The following is a 19,810-nucleotide window of genomic DNA, read 5'->3' as shown; positions in this document are numbered from 1 at the left end:
CGTACGCGTGGATTTAGGTTTTTAAGGATCCCGCGGGAACTCTTTGATTTCCGGGATAAAAAGTAGCCTATGTCCTTCCCCGGAATGCAAGCTATCTCTGTACCAAATTTCGTCAAAATCGGTTGAACGGATGGGCCGTGAAAGGCTAGCAGACAGACAGACAGACACACTTTCGCATTTATAATATTAGTATGGATTCAGCCTTAGCAAAAAAAAGTTATACATATTACTCACGTTGACGGGCAGGCAGTCGTCATCCTTGACGCTGAGGGCGCCCTCCACACTCGTCGTCGCCTCACCCTCCTCGTCTGGAATACAATCTCTAAATAATATAAAACTTCTCTGGCACTGATTATATCACAGAACAACGAGAAATTCAGTAGCCCTATTGTGACACTGTAAGAGCGAGATAGCTAAATGCATTTAAGCTCTTGTTAGAACGTGACAAAATGATTATGCTTTGTCCTTATGACGATGGCCAATTTTTTTTGTTTGTCAAAATGTATTTGTATGTGAGTTTTTGACAATTTTTTTTTTTTATTTTTTATTCAGATACAAGTTAGCCCTTGACTGCAATCTCACCTGGTGGTAAGTGATGATGCAGCCTAAGATGATAGCGGGCTAACCTGGAAGGGGTATGGCAGTTTTTATTAAACCCATACCCCTTTGGTTTCTACACGGCATCGTACCGGAACGCTAAATCGCTTGGCGGCACGGCTTTGCCGGTAGTGTGGTAACTAGCCACGGCCGAAGCCTCCCACCAGACAAACAACGTGAAGTGTAGAAGGAATGACATTTCACAAGTAAGAAAATCTGCTTGAGCGAGAGGGACTGAGGGGGCCACGCTAGTTGCATATCTGGACATATCTGTCTCAATAGCTCAACCGGTATAGGAGTGGACTGAAAACCGAAAGGTCGACGGTTCAAACCCCGCCCGTTGCACTATTGTCGTACCTACTCCTAGCACAAGCCTGACGCTTAGTTGGAGAGGAAAGGGGAATATTAGTCATTTAAAAAATAGCTAATATTCTTTTTTAAAAAAAAAAATCTGTGACAAAGGCTTAGAATATTCAAACAAGAACAAAGGGAACACTTGACGGCAACGTTAGTTCCGTTTTTCGCCACGCGCCGAGATAGCCTTGTCGCACTGTAGGGATGACTAAGTACTAGTCAAATCAGCGACTTTTTATCAATCGTCAAAACGCTCGCGTAAGATGTAATTTGACATAATTTTTTAGTTAAATCAATAGAAATAATCAGCAAAGTTAAAAATAGCAGCGAATGTGGTATTTTCGAATTTTGGAAGACCATCCTATTTCATTATTACTAAGAAATAATGTTTGTTGTCCAAAGAGGACAACCTGATCTGTAAATTGCTGGTGTTACCAATTTTTAGAATAAATTATATAGGATAGGATAATTAAATAATAGGAAATAAGAAATTAGTAATACGGTTAGTTAGTAATATAAGATGTATAATTATTGTATCAGAGAATAAAGGCTATTTTATTTTTATTTTTATTAAAGAAATAATTTAACGGGAAATAAGATGCCGCGTCTCTACACAGTATCGTACCGGAACTCTAAGTCGCTTGGCGGCCTCACTGGGGGGTTTACACCCCCCTTGAGACTCCCGAAATAAATTACTAGCAAGCTAAATAAAACCGTTTAGAATGTGAGGGTTTACCTTTGACATCTAGGGGGTGAATGCTTTGCCAGAGCATGCCGTCGAGCAGGCTGGGCGTCTCCGAGGGCGGTTGCTGGAAACAGTTATATCAATTCAGTATTTTGAGACAAACGAGAGCGAAGCGAGCGCGAAGTTTTGAAATGTTTTTAAAAATCCCGTGGGAACTCTTTGATTTTTCGGAATAAAAACCGGTCAAGTGCGAACCGAACTCGTCAGTTCCATACCATCAAAATATTATAAACTAGCTGATGAACGAGACTTCGTCCGCGTGGAATTAGGTTTTTTTAAAATCCCGTGGGAACTCTTTGATTTTTCGGGATAAAACGTAGCCTATGTCACTCTCGAGGTCTTTATCTATAGCCATGTAAAAAATCACGTCAATCCGTTCACGTCAAAACAAACCACAAAACAAACACACTTTCGCATTTATAATAGGAGTACTGATAGTAGATTATACAACAAATCCATACTAATATTATAAATGCGAAAGTGTGTCTGTCTGTCTGTCTGTTAGCTTTTCACGGCTCAACCGTTTAACTGATTTTGACAAAATTGAAACCTCTGTACCAAAACGAATTGGTACAGAGGTAGCTTGCAACCCGGGGAAGGACAAAGGTTACTTTTTATCCCGGAAAAGGTTCCCACAGGATTTTTAAAAACCTAAATCCAAGCGTACGAAGTCGCGGGCATCAGCTAGTAAAAAATAAAGTAAATAGTAGTTTGTACAACACGGGCATAAAACAAGCCATTTTATCCGAGACGTTTATCACCCGAGCCGAAGCCATACAAGTCGAGGGTAAAAAGGGGTTTTGTGACCGAGTTAATATACTCAGGTTTTCATTTCGATTGGGAAGAAATGAAACAGTGATACGCGACTGCGAGCCGTGCGTGCTCATACTTCACCTCTTCTGGTCATTAACATGTGCTCTAGTCCTAGACCTAGACCAGTGGCGTGCACAGGGTTTGAAGTCAGGGTAGGCATTAGTTAGGTGTGAACCTGTTTACTGGCAGGTCATAATGAAAAATATGCATTGAGATATTACAACTGGGGTAAGCAGTGCATTTATGCCTCTATGACCTGCACGCCACTGACCTAGACCTAAGTCTACTTAATTGTTATTACTTGTTTTTTATCTGTATTATTAATATATTTTTTTGTGATCCTTATATAATTTATGTCAGCACTCAGCAACTTAGTCAATACATCGTTAAATCACCCACTGCGCAGAAACAAGGTACAAGGCCTTTTAATGAAACGCCAAATATATAGAGCGACTAGCTTATGCTCGCGACTTCGTCCGCGTGGACTACACAAATTTCTAAACCCCTATTTCACCCCCTTAGGGGTTGAATTTTCAAAAATCCTTTCTTAGCGGATGCCTACGTCATAATAGCTATCTGCATCAGCCCTATCCTTCCAGTAGTTTGAGCTGTGCATTGATCATGATGATGACTGTACAATACTTTTATGCATGAGGATAAAAAGCCTGCGTGTACCTGCGTGTCGTGCGCGCGCATCTTGCATTTCTTCTTGTAGTTCTCGTACCACATCTTGACCTGCGCGGGAGTGCGCGGCCGGTCGCCCCCGCAGCGCTTGTTCACCTCCTCGCAGATAGTCGACCACACCAGCTGCAACAAACAATAGCACATTACTGCACGAGACCGGAAAGTAAGCGTTTTCTGGGCGAGTGTAAGTTGGACGGCCGAGCCTTGGCGAGGACATCTATGACATCTAAGCCAGAACGGCACTCCCGGTAGAGGCATGTATAGTGCTTTTCCTTTTTCATTTTCAATGGGACCCATTTAATGATGGGTCTATAATACTGGTTCGGGAGTTACTGAAGTACGCTGAGAGCATTACATTTTTTTTTTTTTTTTTTATTAACTATCAAATATTGAACATTTTACAAATACTTTTAACACAACAAAAAAACCACTAAGGTTTAGTATGTTGCTTATCATTCCGTCCATTAATCGATTTTGGGTATAGTGCTTCCATAAATAATATATACATTATGTATAGAAGCACTAGGGAGCGTTACATGATAATAATTTGTTATATTTAATTTTTCAAAAATGGGAATTGTTAATATTTGTTTTGAAAGTATGATTTTAACTTGTGTTTAAAGTTAAATTCGGTTAGTCCTGACCTAAAAGTATTATCTAAACTATTTATTAGGCGAGGGATCATGTACGCGCTGGTGCGCTCACCATATTTATTTTTTGCAGAGATGGTAACTAGTTTTTTTTGAGTTACTTTGCGTGTCTGAATTTTGTTAATAACTTCCTTTTGCATGGCTAAATTAAAAAATTGTTCTTTCAGGATCGTAAATTGAACTTTGTCATAAATATTATTTTTTGAACTTTTAATTGAACTTTGTCATGAATATGTCATTCAATGTTCTTAGCGTACATATTCAAAATTCTTTGATCTTTTATCGTTTTGTATTTTATGTCTTTTTTCTTGTACCTTTATTTGTATTTAAATTTATTATTAATCATCTAGTTAGTGTAAGTGGCACTGCCGTTCTAATTAGATATAAAATAAATAAAATAAATAAAATAAAATAAATAAATAAAATAGCTATTATGCAGTGGCGTGCATAGGGTTCCAAGCTAGGGTAGGCATTAGTCAGTTAGGTTACCTATTTAGAGGCTGTCATGATGAAAAATGACCATTGAGTCATTTCAACTAGGGTAAGCAGAGCTTTTATGCCTCTATAAAATAAATAAGTCTTTATTTCACAGACATCAAAGGCCCACAATATTATGTTAGTAACCATCTTAATCTATGTTAGTAACTATATTATAATATAATGTATGTTAGTAAGAAACTTATTCTATGTTAGTTAATATAATTAATATATTTATTAACTAATGCAGACATCCAGTGCGCTTTGAGAGCGCTGTCCTGTCTGTCTGCTATCACCTTCAGGATAATGTTGGGACTTCTCTCCAACCTACTTTTGATTGAGGCGATCCTTTTCCGTATGATTGCGAAGAAGCCGTCTACACAGTTATCCGCAAACATACCGGACGCGCTACAGTACCGACTACCGGGGCAGTCCCAACATTATTCTGAAGATGTTATTATACTGGACTCGGAGGGAGGGTCTATGACCTGCACGCCACTGCTATTATGAGAGCATGTATTCGAGAAAGAGCAATCCTAGATTTAAGGGACATGATATGAAGCTGCAATATCAATTGCCATCATCAAATCCAATCAAACACTTTCTGACTAACAGAGTTGTACACATATGGAATAAATTGCCTAAGGATGTGGTTATGTCAAGTTCTGTTAACCAGTTCAAGAATAGATTGGGCAAACATTTGGAAAACTCGAAGCACTTCTGATCGAGCTGCTCACTTCATCCCCAGACGCGCCAGGAGTGATCATAGATCTGACTTGTGACAGTCCGTGTGCTAGTAATACCAAGTCATTGCCGGAACATAACTTGGTATATTTGAATAGCCACAACAAAATAAAAAAATATATAAAACTTAGTAAAGTAATTAGAAAAACCAAAAGTTTGATAAAATCTCAAAAAACTCATACAAAAAATATTGCATTACGAAAGGAACGTTCTCAATTATTAAATAAGCTCGATGCTTATTGCTTATCTATTACAGAACTCCGGGATAAGTATGATTTGCATGTTCAAACCTTAAATGATGAAATTTCCAAATTGACTTATTCGCTACATAATGTCACAAACCAATACGAGCTGTCACAAAAACAGATTGATGAGCAAATACTGGCAGCAGATGAATTATTAGCATTAAGTAACTATAACATGGCTCGCTTTGAGTCATTAACCAATAAGCATGAATGTTCTCCAAATGTACCTATTGTTCACCAAGATAGTCCTGCACCGCTCCCTGTGAAAACAGATACTTGTCCAGAGCAGTGTAGTATTGATGTTACAGAGGTTCCGTGTAGTATTGATGTTACAGAGGTTCCGTGTAGTATTGATGTTACAGAGGTTCCGTGTAGTATTGATGTTACAGAGGTTCCGTGTAGTATTGATGTTACAGAGGTTCCGTGTAGTATTGATGTTACAGAGGTTCCGTGTAGTATTGATGTTACAGAGGTTCCGTGTAGTATTGATGTTACAGAGGTTCCTTCATCTGTCAATATTAATCCCTCAGCTAAGCCAATAAAACAAACTATAATTATTTCTGACAGCTTAGGTAGAGGTCTGGGCTCCATAATGAGCTGTTGTTTAAAGCATTCAGTGATTAATAGATGTTCTCCTGGAGCTAGTTTTAACTATTTAATTAATAACTTAAATGAAAAATCATTGGATAGTAATACAAATGTTATATTATTGTTTGGGGACAGTTTACAAGTCAAAAAACAACAGATTGTAAAATGCATTCAAAAATTATTGCTCCTACATGAGAAAACAAAATGTAAATTTGTTTTGTGTGCTTTTCCTTATTCTGGTACATTAAACAAACAACAAAATGATAAAATACATACTTTAAATTTGAAAATGTATAATCTCACTAAACATTATAGTGAAGCTATTTTTTATTTTGACATTAATAGTATTAAATTGACTAATAAGTTTAAATTGACCGGAGACAGTATGTATCTGCCGAAGAGATGTAAGATGCATATTGCCTCACTATTAGCACATAATTTAAATGATTCAGTTACAAGTGTTGTAACAAACTCTTTTGACTCTTATACAAACTGTACTTCTAGTACAAATATTTATAATATTGACTCAAGTACTTCTAGTACAAATATTTATAATATTGACTCGAGTACTTCTAGTACTAATTTTTCTATTATTGACTCGAGCAATAGTGTAAGTACTATTAGGAACCCTATTGCTTGTTTAAACTAGACAGTAAGACAACGGAGGAGCCCTGTCACATGAAAAATGTACATCAAAGTATACAGAGCTTCACCGGCAAAGAATTAGAAATTGCAAGTTGTTGCAAAAAATCTAATGTTATCAATCTGGTGCACCAAAATATTCAATGTATCAGAGGGAAAGATCTGGAAATAGAACTTTTTTTGAATAATTTCAATATTGATATTTTATGTATAACTGAGCATTGGTTAAAAAATCATGAGTATACATTCAATTTTGGTAATCACCAGGTTGGTAGTTCGTTCACCAGAACCAATGCGATTCATGGCGGCTCGTTAATTTTGCTTAGCAAACAATTAAAATTCAAGAATCGAAATGACATAGAGAGCCTGTCTGTTGAGCGAACAATAGAACTATCCTCAGTTGAACTTGAGCAATTCATTGTTGTGTCTGTATATAGACCACCCTTGTCTAACTTTGATCTTTTTGAAAAGGTAATGGATGAAGTCTTATTCAAAATCTCAAAATCAAATAAAAAGCTGATTGTGTGCGGAGACTTTAATGTAATATTTTGGAAAGTAGCCCTTTAAATGGCAAATTATTAAATCTTTTCAAATCCTACAACCTATCCAACATGTTTATGGAGCCTACAAGAATAACTGTAACTAGCGCCACATGTATAGACAATATTTTTACAAATATAAATCCAATTACTAAAACCATAATTAGCAAATTGGATTCGGATCATTGTGGACAGTTGATCCAGTTTGAAAATTTGAAGAAAAAAAATTCTAAACGTAGAATAACCTTTGTACCAGTAACGTCTGACCGAATTGAGAATATGAGACTAAGCCTTATAAAACACCTTCCATTTTTGTCAAATGGGTTTAGTCCTGATGAAATGTATAATACATTTTTTAATATATTCAATACTATATTTAACTCAATATTCACCAGTAAATCGGTCTTGACTACTGATGCAAAAGTTTTTAGTGAATGGGCAACAGTAGAACTACATAAAAGTAGACAAAAACTATATGAATTGTATGCGGAGCGACAATATGATACTGGTGACGAATTCAAGCAGTACGTTCAACTGTTTTCCAAAAAGTTTAAGAGAGATTGCATTGCAGCCAAGTCAAAATATATCCAGGCAAAAATTAAAAACAGCTCCAATGTAGTAAAAACTACCTGGAAAATAGTTAACGAAGAAACAGGAAGAGTGACACATAAAACTTGTAATTTTGAACTAAAATATCATGACAAGTTGATTACGTCAGACCCCGAGGTTGCAACCGTTTTCGAGACCTTCTTTACAGATATTCCTGTTTCTACTACAAAATCATTGAACTCTTCAGCAGCCGCCGCTCTCTCACTATTGGAGGATAACGTGCCTGAATGTAATAAAATGTTTGAATTCAGTCACGTTAGTTGCTCTGACGTTATCAAAGCTTTTAAATTAATTAATAATAAGAAAACAAATGATCTGTGGGGCATTTCCGTTAACGTTGTGAAATCATTAATTGATATTGTTGCACCCGAGTTAGCATTAATATTCAATAATTGTGTTGACTGTGGTGAGTTTCCAGACTTAATGAAACATAGTAAAATAATTCCATTATTTAAATCAGGTAGTACTAGTGACCCCACTAACTTCAGACCGATATCTGTACTACCCACTTTTAGTAAAATCTTTGAAAAAAATAATTTTAACTCAACTGCTTAATTTTTTCAACATTAATGATTTATTTCACACCAAACAGTTTGGTTTTACACGGGGTCGCTCAACAACCGATGCTGGTGTTGAGTTAATACTAAATATATTTGAAGCCTGGGAGGAATCACGTGATGCGCTTGGCGTTTTATGTGATTTATCCAAGGCTTTCGACTGCGTTGATCATGAAACATTGGTCGCGAAATTGCACCATTATGGAATTAGGGGTGCAGCATTGGAATTGATGAGTTCTTACCTAAATGATAGAATACAAAGGGTAGACGTGAATGGAAAGCGATCTCCCGGATCCGTTGTAAAAATGGGGGTGCCACAAGGTTCCATCTTAGGACCTTTTCTGTTCCTTATTTACATCAATGACCTTCCTTACCTCGCTAAGGACAATTACGGGATAGTCTTGTTTGCTGATGATACATCACTTTTATTTAAAATCAATCGATACTTAACAACTTTTGATGAAGTAAACAATTCTCTCACCAAGTTAGTACAGTGGTTCGAAGCTAATAACCTGCTTCTCAACGGGAAAAAGACAAAGTGTATTAAATTCACTTTACCAAATGTTAAGCAGGTGAAAACCACTGTGCAACTTAATAATGAGGAATTAGATTTAGTGGATACCGCTATTTTTCTTGGAATAACGTTAGATGCAAAACTTCAATGGGGCTCTCATATAAATAACTTATCGAACAGACTTAGTTCTGCCGCATATGCGGTAAAAAAGATTCGCCAGTTGACAGACATAGAAACTGCGAGACTAGTATATTTTAGTTACTTTCACAGCATTATGTCATATGGTATATTATTATGGGGTAATGCTGCTGATATTAATTCTATTTTTGTGCTGCAGAAAAGGGCTGTTCGAGCCATATACAGTATGGGGCCACGAGAGTCGCTGAGAACTAAATTTAGGGAAGTTAAAATTATGACAGTGCATAATCAATATATTTTGAAAATTTACTGTACGTACATAAAAACATAAATAAATTTAAAAAAAAAAGTGACTGTCATAATATAAATACTAGAAATAAAAATAAACTTGTAATTCCCGCCTCTAGGCTCAGTAAAGTTAGCAATTCATTTGCTCGTAATTCCATACGTTTCTATAATAAGCTTCCAGAAGACATATTGGAGATGTCTCTCAACAAGTTCAAAGTTTTCATAAAACGTAAACTAATTGAAAAATCCTATTACAATGTAAAGGATTATTTAAATGATAAGCAAGCTTGGGAATGAGTTGCTTAACGACTTTGTGATAGTTCTAATAAGTTTCAATAAATTTGTAAAGTGGTGATAATAAAAAGAATACCCGGCTGAGTTTGTTGTGGGCTCTTCTCAGACCTGGGCGCGTTTGGAACCCTCGTAGCTTTAGTTTTAAGTTTGCGTTATAATTATCACCACTATATTATCTTACAAATCTAACACTATACCAGACAATCAATAAGAGTAATTTATTACCTATTTTGAATAAATCATTTGACTTTGACTTTGACTTTGATATAGACGCATCAGCGAAAGCTGCTTAGTCTATTATAATGACGTAGACATTCGCTAAGAAGGATTTTTGAAAATTTAATCCCTTACGGCGATTACGCACTGCATTTCCGTCATCCGAGTTCTATCCGTTATCCGTGAGAATACCAGCGATTATCTACGACATATGTCATAAGCTCCCATACAAAACAAAAACCGGCCAAGTGCGAGTCAGGCTCGCGCAATGAGGGTTCCGTACTACAGTCGTATTTTTTCGACATTTTGCACGATAATTCAAAAACTATGATGCATAAAAATAAATAAAAATCTGTTTTAGAATTTACAGGTGATACCCCACTTGATATAGTCACTTACTTCGAAAGTTGAAAATACTAATTATTAGTTCATGACCACAATTTAATTTCGACTTATGTGATCTAACCCTAAATTCACATCCGACATTTAAATCCGACTGCAGACGTACCTAAGTTATCGCAAAGTATATTTTTAGGCTTCGGCTATTGTAGCCTAGTATACTGCATCCCACCATTGCAAAATAACTTCAAAAACAATACAGGTGAAGACCTTTCATATACCCCACTTATATAGTTATCTCACTTCGAAAGTTGAAAATACTAATTATTAGTTCATGACCACAATTTAATTTTTTTTGTGTGATCTAACCCTAAATTCACGGTTTTCAGATTTTTCCCCAAATGTCAGCTATAAGATCTACCTAGCTGCCAAATTTCATGATTCTAGGTCAACGGGAAGTACCCTGTAGGTTTCTTGACAGACAGACAGAAAGACAACAAAGTGATCCTATAAGGGTTGCGTTTTTCCTTTTGAGGTACGGAACCTTAACAAAAAGGAACGTAGTTTCACGGACTCGGATCGGATACAATGCGTAACCGTTCTTAACAGGGTAAAAAAAAGGGGTTTGAAATTTCTGTAGTCCACGCGGACGAAGTCGCAGGCATTATCTAGTATTGTATAAAATAAAATATAACAGGAAGAAGATATTTACCTATGCTAATATAAAATACCAGAGATACTAAGTTATGCTGATTAAAAAAAATATATGCGAAATCGTTTATTATAGTTTATACTAAGCGAGTTACTATTATGTGAACCGTTGGATAAAGCCGCGCGCACATTAGCAGACCCAAATCCCAATACGGTATTTTACACTAAGCGAGAAAAATCTAAAAATTTATAAAGAAGATAGTTAGTATTATCAATAAGCAATTGAAAAATGTTACTTTCCGTTTATAATAATACTAGCTACGTGCTCGCGACTTCGTCCGCGTGGACTACACAAATTTCAAACGCCTATTTCACCCCCTTAGGAGTTGAATTTCCAAAAATCCTTTCTTAGCGGATGCCTACGTCATAATAGCTATCTGCATGCCAAATTTCAGCTCGATCAGTCCAGTAGTTTAAGCTGTGCGTTGATAGATCAGTCAGTGAGTCAGTCACCTTTTCCATTTATATATTTAGATAATGAATTTTAAAGATTTCACTTTTTAAATATGTTCCACAAATATCCAAAACTGTGTATTTTACGCGTTTTTGAAATGATAGTTTATTATCACTTTAGGATCACAATATTAAGACACTTTTCAAAAACGGGTAAAATATACAATTAGTGAAAAATATAATAACTCTTAGTAATGAAATAAATATGATTGTATTGGATTATGGAGAGAGCTATGCTTGGAGTCTCTACGTGATCAAATCAGAAATGAGGAGATCCGTAGGAGAACTAGAGTAACCGACATAGCTCAACGGGTTGCGAAGCTGAAGTGGCAATGGGCATGGCACATAGTTTGTAAAACCGATAGACATTGGGGTCCCAAGATGCAAGACCGTGGCGTTCGGAAGCCTCTACAAGAGGCCCAATGTCCAGCAGCGGACGTCTATCGGTTGATGATGATGATGATTGTATTACCTACCGCAGCTTTTATTTATTTTGGTTTTTTTTTTTCATTTTTCAAAAAATTAGGCATTCCTAGCATCATGGACAGGTCCCCGTCACTCAAGGTCCCCAAAATGCAATTAATTAGCCTTAGCCTCAATAGCTCAACCGGTATAGGTGTGAAATGAAAACCGAAAGGTCGACAGTTCAAACCCCGCCCGTTGCACTATTGTCGTATCTACTCCTAGCAGAAGCCTGACGCTTAGTTGGAGAGGAAAGGGGAATATTAGTCATTTAACATGGCTACTATTCTTAAAAGACCGGCCAAGTGCGAGTCAGGCTCGCGCAATGAGGGTTCCGTACTACAGTCGTATTTTTTCGACATTTTGCACGATAATTCAAAAACTATGATGCATAAAAATAAATAAAAATCTGTTTTAGAATTTACAGGTGAAGACCTTTCAAATGATACCCCACTTGATATAGTCACTCACTTCGAAAGTTGAAAATACTAATTATTAGTTCATGACCACAATTTAATTTTTTTTTGTGTGATCTAACCCTAAATTCACGGTTTTCAGATTTTTCCCCAAATGTCAGCTATAAGATCTACCTACCTGCCAAATTTCATGATACTAGGTCAACGGGCAGTACCCTGTAGGTTTCTTGACAGACAGACGGACAGACAGACAGACAACAAAGTGATCCTATAAGGGTTCCGTTTTTCCTTTTGAGGTACGGAACCCTAAAAAAAAAAATTAAATGAAAAAAAAAAATTAAAAAAATTAGTACGGATATTGAAACGTTCGAGTAAGTATACACGGTGCTTTACAAAGTTGGTTACACGAGGCAAATCACTTAGCAAGCGCAATACAGTATCGAGTTACTGCTTCTACGGTCAGCTATAGTTGTTAAACTATTGTGACACTTTATACATGTACCTAACTACTCCGATAAAGAAGAGCCTCAATAGCTCAACGGTTAGTCCGCGCGACTGAAATCCGAAAGGTCCGCAGTTCAAACCCCACCCGTTGCTCTTTGTCGTACCTACTCCTAGCACAAAGCAAGCAAGCGTAGTGTGGGACGCCCTCCAGCACGAGGGACCGACGATATAAAGAGGCTGGCGGGAAGTGGCTGGATGAGGAAGGCTGAGGACCGGGTGTGGTGGCGCTCTTTAGGGAAGGCCTATATCCAACAGTGGACGTCCACAGGCTGATGATGATGATGATGATGATGACTCCTAGCACAAGCTTTACGCTTAGTTGGAGGGGAAACGGGAACATTATTCATGACTAGCTTATGCTCGCGTCTTCGCCCGCGTGGACTACACAAATTTCAAACCCCTATTTCACCCCCTTAGGGGTTGAATTTTCAAAAATCCTTTGTTATCGGATGTCTACGACATAATAGCTATGTGCATGCCAAATTTCAGCCCGATCCGTCCAGTAGTTTGAGCTGTGCATTGATATATCAGTCACCCAGCTTTTCCTTTTATATGTATATTACTAGCTGATGCCCGCGACTTCGTCCGCGTGGACTACACAAATTTCAAACCCCTATTTAACCCCCTTAGGGGTTGAATTTTCAAAAATCCTTTCTTAGCGGATGCCTACGTCATAATAGCTATCTGCATGCCAAATTTCAGCCCGATCTGTCCAGTAGTTTGAGCTGTGCTTTGATAGATCAGTCAGTCAGTCAGTCAGTCAGTCAGTCAGTCACCCTTTCTTTTTATATATTTAGACTAGTTGATGCCCGCGACTTCGTCCGCGTGGATTCAGGCTTTCAATAATCCCGTGGAAACTCTTTGATTTTCCGGGTTAAAAAGTAGCCTAAGTCATTATCCAGGTCTTTAACTATACCCATGCTAAAATCACGTCAATCGGTTGCCCCGTTGCGACGTGATTGAAGGACAAACCAAAAAACAAACACACTTTCGCGTTTATAAGATGGGTACTGATTTAGACTAGCTTATGTCCGAGGCTTCGTCTGCGTGGACTACACAAAGTTCAAACCGCTATTTTACCCCCTTAGCGGTTGAATTTTCAAAAATCGTTTCTTAGCGGATGTCTACGACATATCTAATAGCTGCAAGTCAAATTTTCAATTCAATTCAATTCCCAATTATTGGCTTTTAGGTGTGCCAGCTGGGCACAGAGTGATTCGCCAGTGTCACGTTTATGGAGTCAAATTTTCGGGTCAGGTAACCTCCTCGTGTGCCTGAGCGTTACGGGTCCCATTCGGATACGTACGGGGGGAAGAGCAGGGCTTGAACCAGTGTGTAACATAACATATACAGTGGAAACTCGATTAACCGGACTAATTTGTTGTCGTTAGGGATATTTGAAAATCCGGATAATCGAATGTATGAAGAAAAGCGGGTTTTGTGCATATTATGTAGTTCACTATAATAGTAATTAGCAATTTTAGACTTGCCTTTACACAAGTTTAAAAAATGTGTTAAAAGTATGCTGCTAAAAAAAGCATATTATACAGTCGCAGACTATGTAAACGATAAAAAAGCTTGGATTTGACTCGCTCCAGCAATGCACGGGGCTGCAATGGCTTGTATAGTACAGTATAATAACATTGTAAATTGAAAAATTAAAAAGAGCAACCGCCGAGTTTCTTGCTGGTTCTTCTCTGTAGGAACGGCATTCCGAACCAGTGGTAAATTAAAACTACCTGACTATTCATAAGCACTTTTAAAAAGTTTACATGAATAAAAAAAACATTCTATTCTATTCTATTCTATTCTAAATTTTCAAAGTAAGATAACTATATCAAGTGGGGTATCATAACATGCCTGTACATTCTAAAACAGATTTTTAATTATTTTTATGCATAATAGTTTTTGATTTATCGTGCAAAATGGCGGAAAAAATACCCGAGTATGGAACCCTCGGTGCGCGAGTCTGACTCGCACTTGGCCGAACAATTTTCGGTTGGTAGTCCGTGGTCCGAATAATCACGAATCCGTATAACTGAGGGCCGGATAATCGAGTTTCTACTGTATACAATATTGTTAGCCATGGCTAATTGACCTGGCGTGGGAGTGTTTGTCCGCGCGTCCATCTTAGCCCGAACAGAAGGCGCAGCGGACGCACCCATGTGCCTCAGTATGGGGCTCAGACCCCGGAACACGAGGACCGTCCAGTTATAAGACTGGGCGCATGAGTGGGACGCAAATCGGAATAACGAGGAGTTGTCGGTCCCTTTGCTCCGTCGGAAGATGGAACTTCGTGAGGTTTTTGGTCGAGTTAGGACTTGCTGAACTATAATAATTACACCAATAACAGTTTCTGAATCTCCGTAACTTAAGTGGGAAGTAACCTTGCAACATCAGGATTGAAGAGCTGGATCCAAAATGTATTTATTTAAGGGGCCTTCTGGTAAACTTCCTGTACTGAGTAAAAAAATTTTTGCAAATCGGTCCAGACTCCAGAAATCAGTGTATAATCAAAGAAGTCCTAGACTTTTGTAATTTTTTTAAATGTCTTAAGTCTGAGCAATAAAATTCCCCAATAACAGTTCCTGAATCTCTCTTAGGTGGAAAGCAAGCTTGTAACATCAGGATTAAGGAGTGGGATCCAAAAATAGACCACAAAAGGATGCCAACGTTCAAGATTTCTCGCTGTTCTGTGGTAGAATGGTGAAGGAGGAACAACGATGTGAATTTCCTGAGCACACTCTCCAAAATATATCCGATAAAAGACAGATAGACAGGCGACAATGCGTCGGTGCTATTCGCCTGCGTGATTGATCCCCAATTATTTTTCGGGCAAATCTTCGGGGGTCATTAAAACTGATCTATGTCAAAGTACGCTCTACAGATCTCAGTATCAGTATTGCAGTGTGGTCAGGGGTTGGTGTGAGGCGACTGACCTGCTTGCTGCGGTTGGTGGCGTTGTTGGAGCGCCCCTGCCGAAGCACGTCTCGGTGCCGCGCGATCAGCTCGAGGACGGTACGCTTCTCGAGCTCGGTGAAGTTCTGAGAGCGCTCCTTGTGCCCGCGCCGCGCTCGTGTGTCAGGGGTTGGTGTGAGGCGACTGACCTGCTTGCTGCGGTTGGTGGCGTTGTTGGAGCGTCCCTGCCGAAGCACGTCTCGGTGCCGCGCGATCAGCTCGAGGACGGTACGCTTCTCGAGCTCGGTGAAGTTCTTAGAGCGCTCCTTGTGCCCGCGCCGCGCTCGTGTGGTCAGGGGTTGGTGTGAGGCGACTGACCTGCTTGCTGCGGTTGGTGGCGTTGTTGGAGCGCCCCTGCCGAAGCACGTCTCGGTGCCGCGCGATCAGCTCGAGGACGGTACGCTTCTCGAGCTCGGTGAAGTTCTTAGAGCGCTCCTTGTGCCCGCGCCGCGCTCGTGTGGTCAGGGGTTGGTGTGAGGCGACTGACCTGCTTGCTGCGGTTGGTAGCGTTGTTGGAGCGCCCCTGCCGAAGCACGTCTCGGTGCCGCGCGATCAGCTCGAGGACGGTACGCTTCTCGAGCTCGGTGAGGTTCTTAGAGCGCTCATTGTGCCCGCGCCGCGCTCGTGTGGTCAGGGGTTGGTGTGAGGCGACTGACCTGCTTGCTGCGGTTGGTAGCGTTGTTGGAGCGCCCCTGCCGAAGCACGTCTCGGTGCCGCGCGATCAGCTCGAGGACGGTACGCTTCTCGAGCTCGGTGAGGTTCTTAGAGCGCTCATTGTGCCCGCGCCGCGCTCGTGTGGTCAGGGGTTGGTGTGAGGCGACTGACCTGCTTGCTGCGGTTGGTAGCGTTGTTGGAGCGCCCCTGTCGAAGCACGTCTCGGTGCCGCGCGATCAGCTCGAGGACGGTACGCTTCTCGAGCTCGGTGAAGTTCTCAGAGCGCTCCTTGTGCCCGCGCCGCGCCCGTGTGGTCAGGGGTTGGTGTGAGGCGACTGACCTGCTTGCTGCGGTTGGTGGCGTTGTTGGAGCGCCCCTGCCGAAGCACGTCTCGGTGCCGCGCGATCAGCTCGAGGACGGTACGCTTCTCGAGCTCGGTGAAGTTCTTAGAGCGCTCCTTGTGCCCGCGCCGCGCTCGTATCGCGGTCGCGCTGCTGCGCGTCGACATATCACTCTGGAGGACAAACGCATCACTATTACAAATTAAAAAAAAATTAAAGAATTCTGTAACGTTTTCAAAAGTTCGCGATGTATTGCAACGAAAACATGACTGACACTAGAGGTCAACGAACAGGTGTAGATAGATGCCGCGTCGTAAGCGGGGCATTGCCCTCGAGTTTTGCACGCTGTACATTGCTGGTTTGGAAAATAAGGCAAATGGTTATTGGTATGGCAAATGGTTATTGGTATTGGATTGTGTTTAGGTAGTTAATGGGGCCGATTCTCTTGTACACAATCTCTAAACTAGACTAAAATAACACGTCTAAATCTATTGCTATCCCTGTCATAATGTTGCTTGCGGAAAAGGATGGCACTAGATTTAGACCTGTTAATTTAGTTTAGTTTAGAGATTGTGTACAAGAGAATCAGCCCCAATAGCGCTAAGTTTTTGCTAACGTTCTAATTAGCCCTGTCCCTACCTATATCGTTTTTTTTATTGCGTGATAGGCTTGCGCTTGGGGACAATCATGCTTAAAAAGCTATAATGAGGTCTAGGTTGGAGCCTAACCTAGAAGATGGCTATTTACTCTTGCTTCGAAGGTAGAGATTTCTGCAAATTCAACCATTAAGCGGGTAAAACAGGCAGGGGTTTGAAATTTGTGTAGTCGCGAGCATAAGCTAGTTATTTAATAAATTAACATAATAAAATATGTCGCAAACTACAAAAAGGTTTACAAAAGTGTTAAATCAATTATTAGCAAGTTATGCGATGTCGATTAAAAAAAATTACCAACCATTTTATTGGGTAGAACTTTTTATTGAACTATAACTAAATAATACTCGACCAGCTCTGTTCTGGTACCTACATCATTAAGTAAACCCGTTCGTAATTCAGATCGGTTTTTTATGAGATCAATTAAACTTGTGAATAATTTGTAGTTCATCATCATCATCAACCGATAGACGTTTCCACACGCCACGGTCTTGCGGCTCCCTGTGACTCGTCTGATGTCGTTCGTCCACCTAGTGTGGGGGCAGTGGCGTGCAGGTCATAAAGGCATAAATGCACTGCTTACCCCAGTTGTAATAGCTCAATGCATATTTTTCATTATGACCTGGATGTAAACAGCCTACCTAACTAATGCCTACCCTGGCTTCGAACACTGTGCACGCCACTGTGTGGGGGTCTTCCAACACTGCGTCTTCCGGTGCAAGGTCGCCATTCCAGCACCTTGGGACCCCAACGTCTATCGGTTTTAAGAACTATGTGCCCTGCCCATTGCCACTTCAGCTTCGCAACCCGTTGAGCTATGTCGGCTACTCTAGTTCTCCTACGGATCTCCTCATGTCTGATTTGATCACGTAGAGAAACTCCGCACATAGCTCTCTCCATCTCCCGCTGAGTGACTCTGAGCTTTCTTATGAGGCCCATAGTTAGCGAACATGTCTCGGATCCATATGTCATCACTGGCAACACGCACTGTTCGAAGACTTTGGTCTTCAAGCACTGAGGAATTTTGGACAAGAAGACATCTCGAAGCTTCCTGAATGCTGTAGTTATTTTGTAGTAAAAATAGATCAAATTATTTCCGACTGCAGACGTACCTAAGTTATCGCAAAGTATATTTTTAGGCTACTGCATCCCACCATTGCTCAATAACTTCAAAAACAATACAGGTGAAGACCTTTCATATGATACCCCACTTGATATAGTTATCTCACTTCGAAAGTTGAAAATACTAATTATTAGTTCATGACCACAGTTTAATTTTTTTTGTGTGATCCAACCCTAAATTCACGGTTTTCAGATTTTTCCCCTAATGTCAGCTAAAAGATCTACCTACCTGCCAAATTTCATGATTCTAGGTCAACGGGAAGTACCCTGTAGGTTTCTTGACAGACAGACAGACAGACAACAAAGTGATCCTATAAGGCTTCCGTTATTCCTTTTGAGGTACGGAACCCTAAAAACAACAAAACAAATCAATTATTTCTTTAAAATACTTGAGTCAACATCTCACTTCACGTTGTTTGTCAAGATCTCACGTTCAAAATATGTACATCTTGACAAACAAAAAAGTGGCCACGGTGATAAGGACAAAATATAATCATTTTGTCACGTTCTAGTAAGAGCTTAAATACATTTAGACATCTCGCTCTAACAGTAAAAGTCAAGGGCTACTTCTACAGTGAAAATGAATATAAAATAAGTTTTTATACGAACTGCTAACCATATAAAAAGTTTATAAAAAGCTCGAATAGTGTTGAGTTTCTCTCAATTATATTGCCATAATCAGATCATTAAAATAACTCATTAGTAAACCTGGCCCCAAATACTAGTTCAGTGCTTTTTATATATACGTGTGACCGATCAATCAAAACTTCGCAGTCCTCTTGGAAATGTATAGATGTTGTGACCATGAATGCCAAATTATTCAGGATAATATTAATTTTCTATGTAACGTATCTAAATAGGGTCTTGGACTCAACAAATAAAATGATGATTTTGCTTGTTCAATGGCCCTGTCCTTACGAAGTAATATATAAGTCAATGTATAGCGGTAGTTTATTGGACTAGAAATTAATTATATTTAAAGAGAATAATTTAAAAATGTTATTTTTATTTATTTTTAACATGAACGTCACGCTGTAGCGAAGGTGGATAATGACGTCACAATCCGTAAACGACATTTTTTTAACACAAAAATAGTGTAATTTCTGTGGGAAAATATTTTTTATGTTATGTGTTGAAAAATATTTGTCGTTTACGCCTTGTGACGTCACTACTGGCACGCACTGTTCGAAGACTTTGGTCTTCAAGCACTGAGGAATTTTTGAGGGAGGAGGGAGTATGTGAAGTCTGCCAACAACTGGGCTAGCGTGGCAGTATATGGCCTAAACCCTTCTCATTCTGAGAGGAGACCCGTGCTCTGTAGTGAGCCGGTGATGGGTTGATCATGATGATATCACATCCCGGTGATAAAAGACCGCATTCTACCCAAAAGCAGCCAACAAGAACTTTTGTTAGAAGGTACGACTTACACAAGAAACCAGCTAGGTGATTCGCTAACTCAGTGTCTAACACCGAATGATAGCCACCGAGGTTGGTTGGTTCTAC

The 19,810-nt window shown here is 39.6% G+C and overlaps 2 protein-coding genes across 2 annotated transcripts in view; both read right to left on the bottom strand.

Moving 5' to 3' along the window:
- LOC117994799 (protein KTI12 homolog) overlaps window positions 1-16,978 on the bottom strand; it is a 239,271-nt gene extending 222,293 nt beyond the window's left edge. Inside the window, exon 1 of the mRNA XM_069507974.1 lies at window positions 16,962-16,978. The gene's annotated coding sequence lies outside the window, so the exon portion shown is untranslated. The remainder of the gene's footprint in view (window positions 1-16,961) is intronic.
- The window catches only part of LOC117994623 (uncharacterized), a 35,070-nt gene that overhangs the window by 2,906 nt on the left and 12,354 nt on the right, over window positions 1-19,810 (bottom strand). The window contains exons 2-7 of the mRNA XM_069508051.1: window positions 16,532-16,705; window positions 16,194-16,412; window positions 15,519-15,905; window positions 3,185-3,316; window positions 1,688-1,760; window positions 235-308 (exon numbers count right to left, since the gene is read on the bottom strand). Coding sequence (XP_069364152.1) covers window positions 235-308; window positions 1,688-1,760; window positions 3,185-3,316; window positions 15,519-15,905; window positions 16,194-16,412; window positions 16,532-16,705 — 1,059 coding nt within the window. The remainder of the gene's footprint in view (window positions 1-234; window positions 309-1,687; window positions 1,761-3,184; window positions 3,317-15,518; window positions 15,906-16,193; window positions 16,413-16,531; window positions 16,706-19,810) is intronic.

Source organism: Maniola hyperantus, chromosome 27, assembly GCF_902806685.2.
Source record: "Maniola hyperantus chromosome 27, iAphHyp1.2, whole genome shotgun sequence".
Taxonomy (NCBI): Eukaryota; Metazoa; Arthropoda; class Insecta; order Lepidoptera; family Nymphalidae; genus Maniola; species Maniola hyperantus.
Note: the sequence above shows the minus strand (reverse complement) of the source record. Positions and strands in the feature narration are given on the sequence as shown.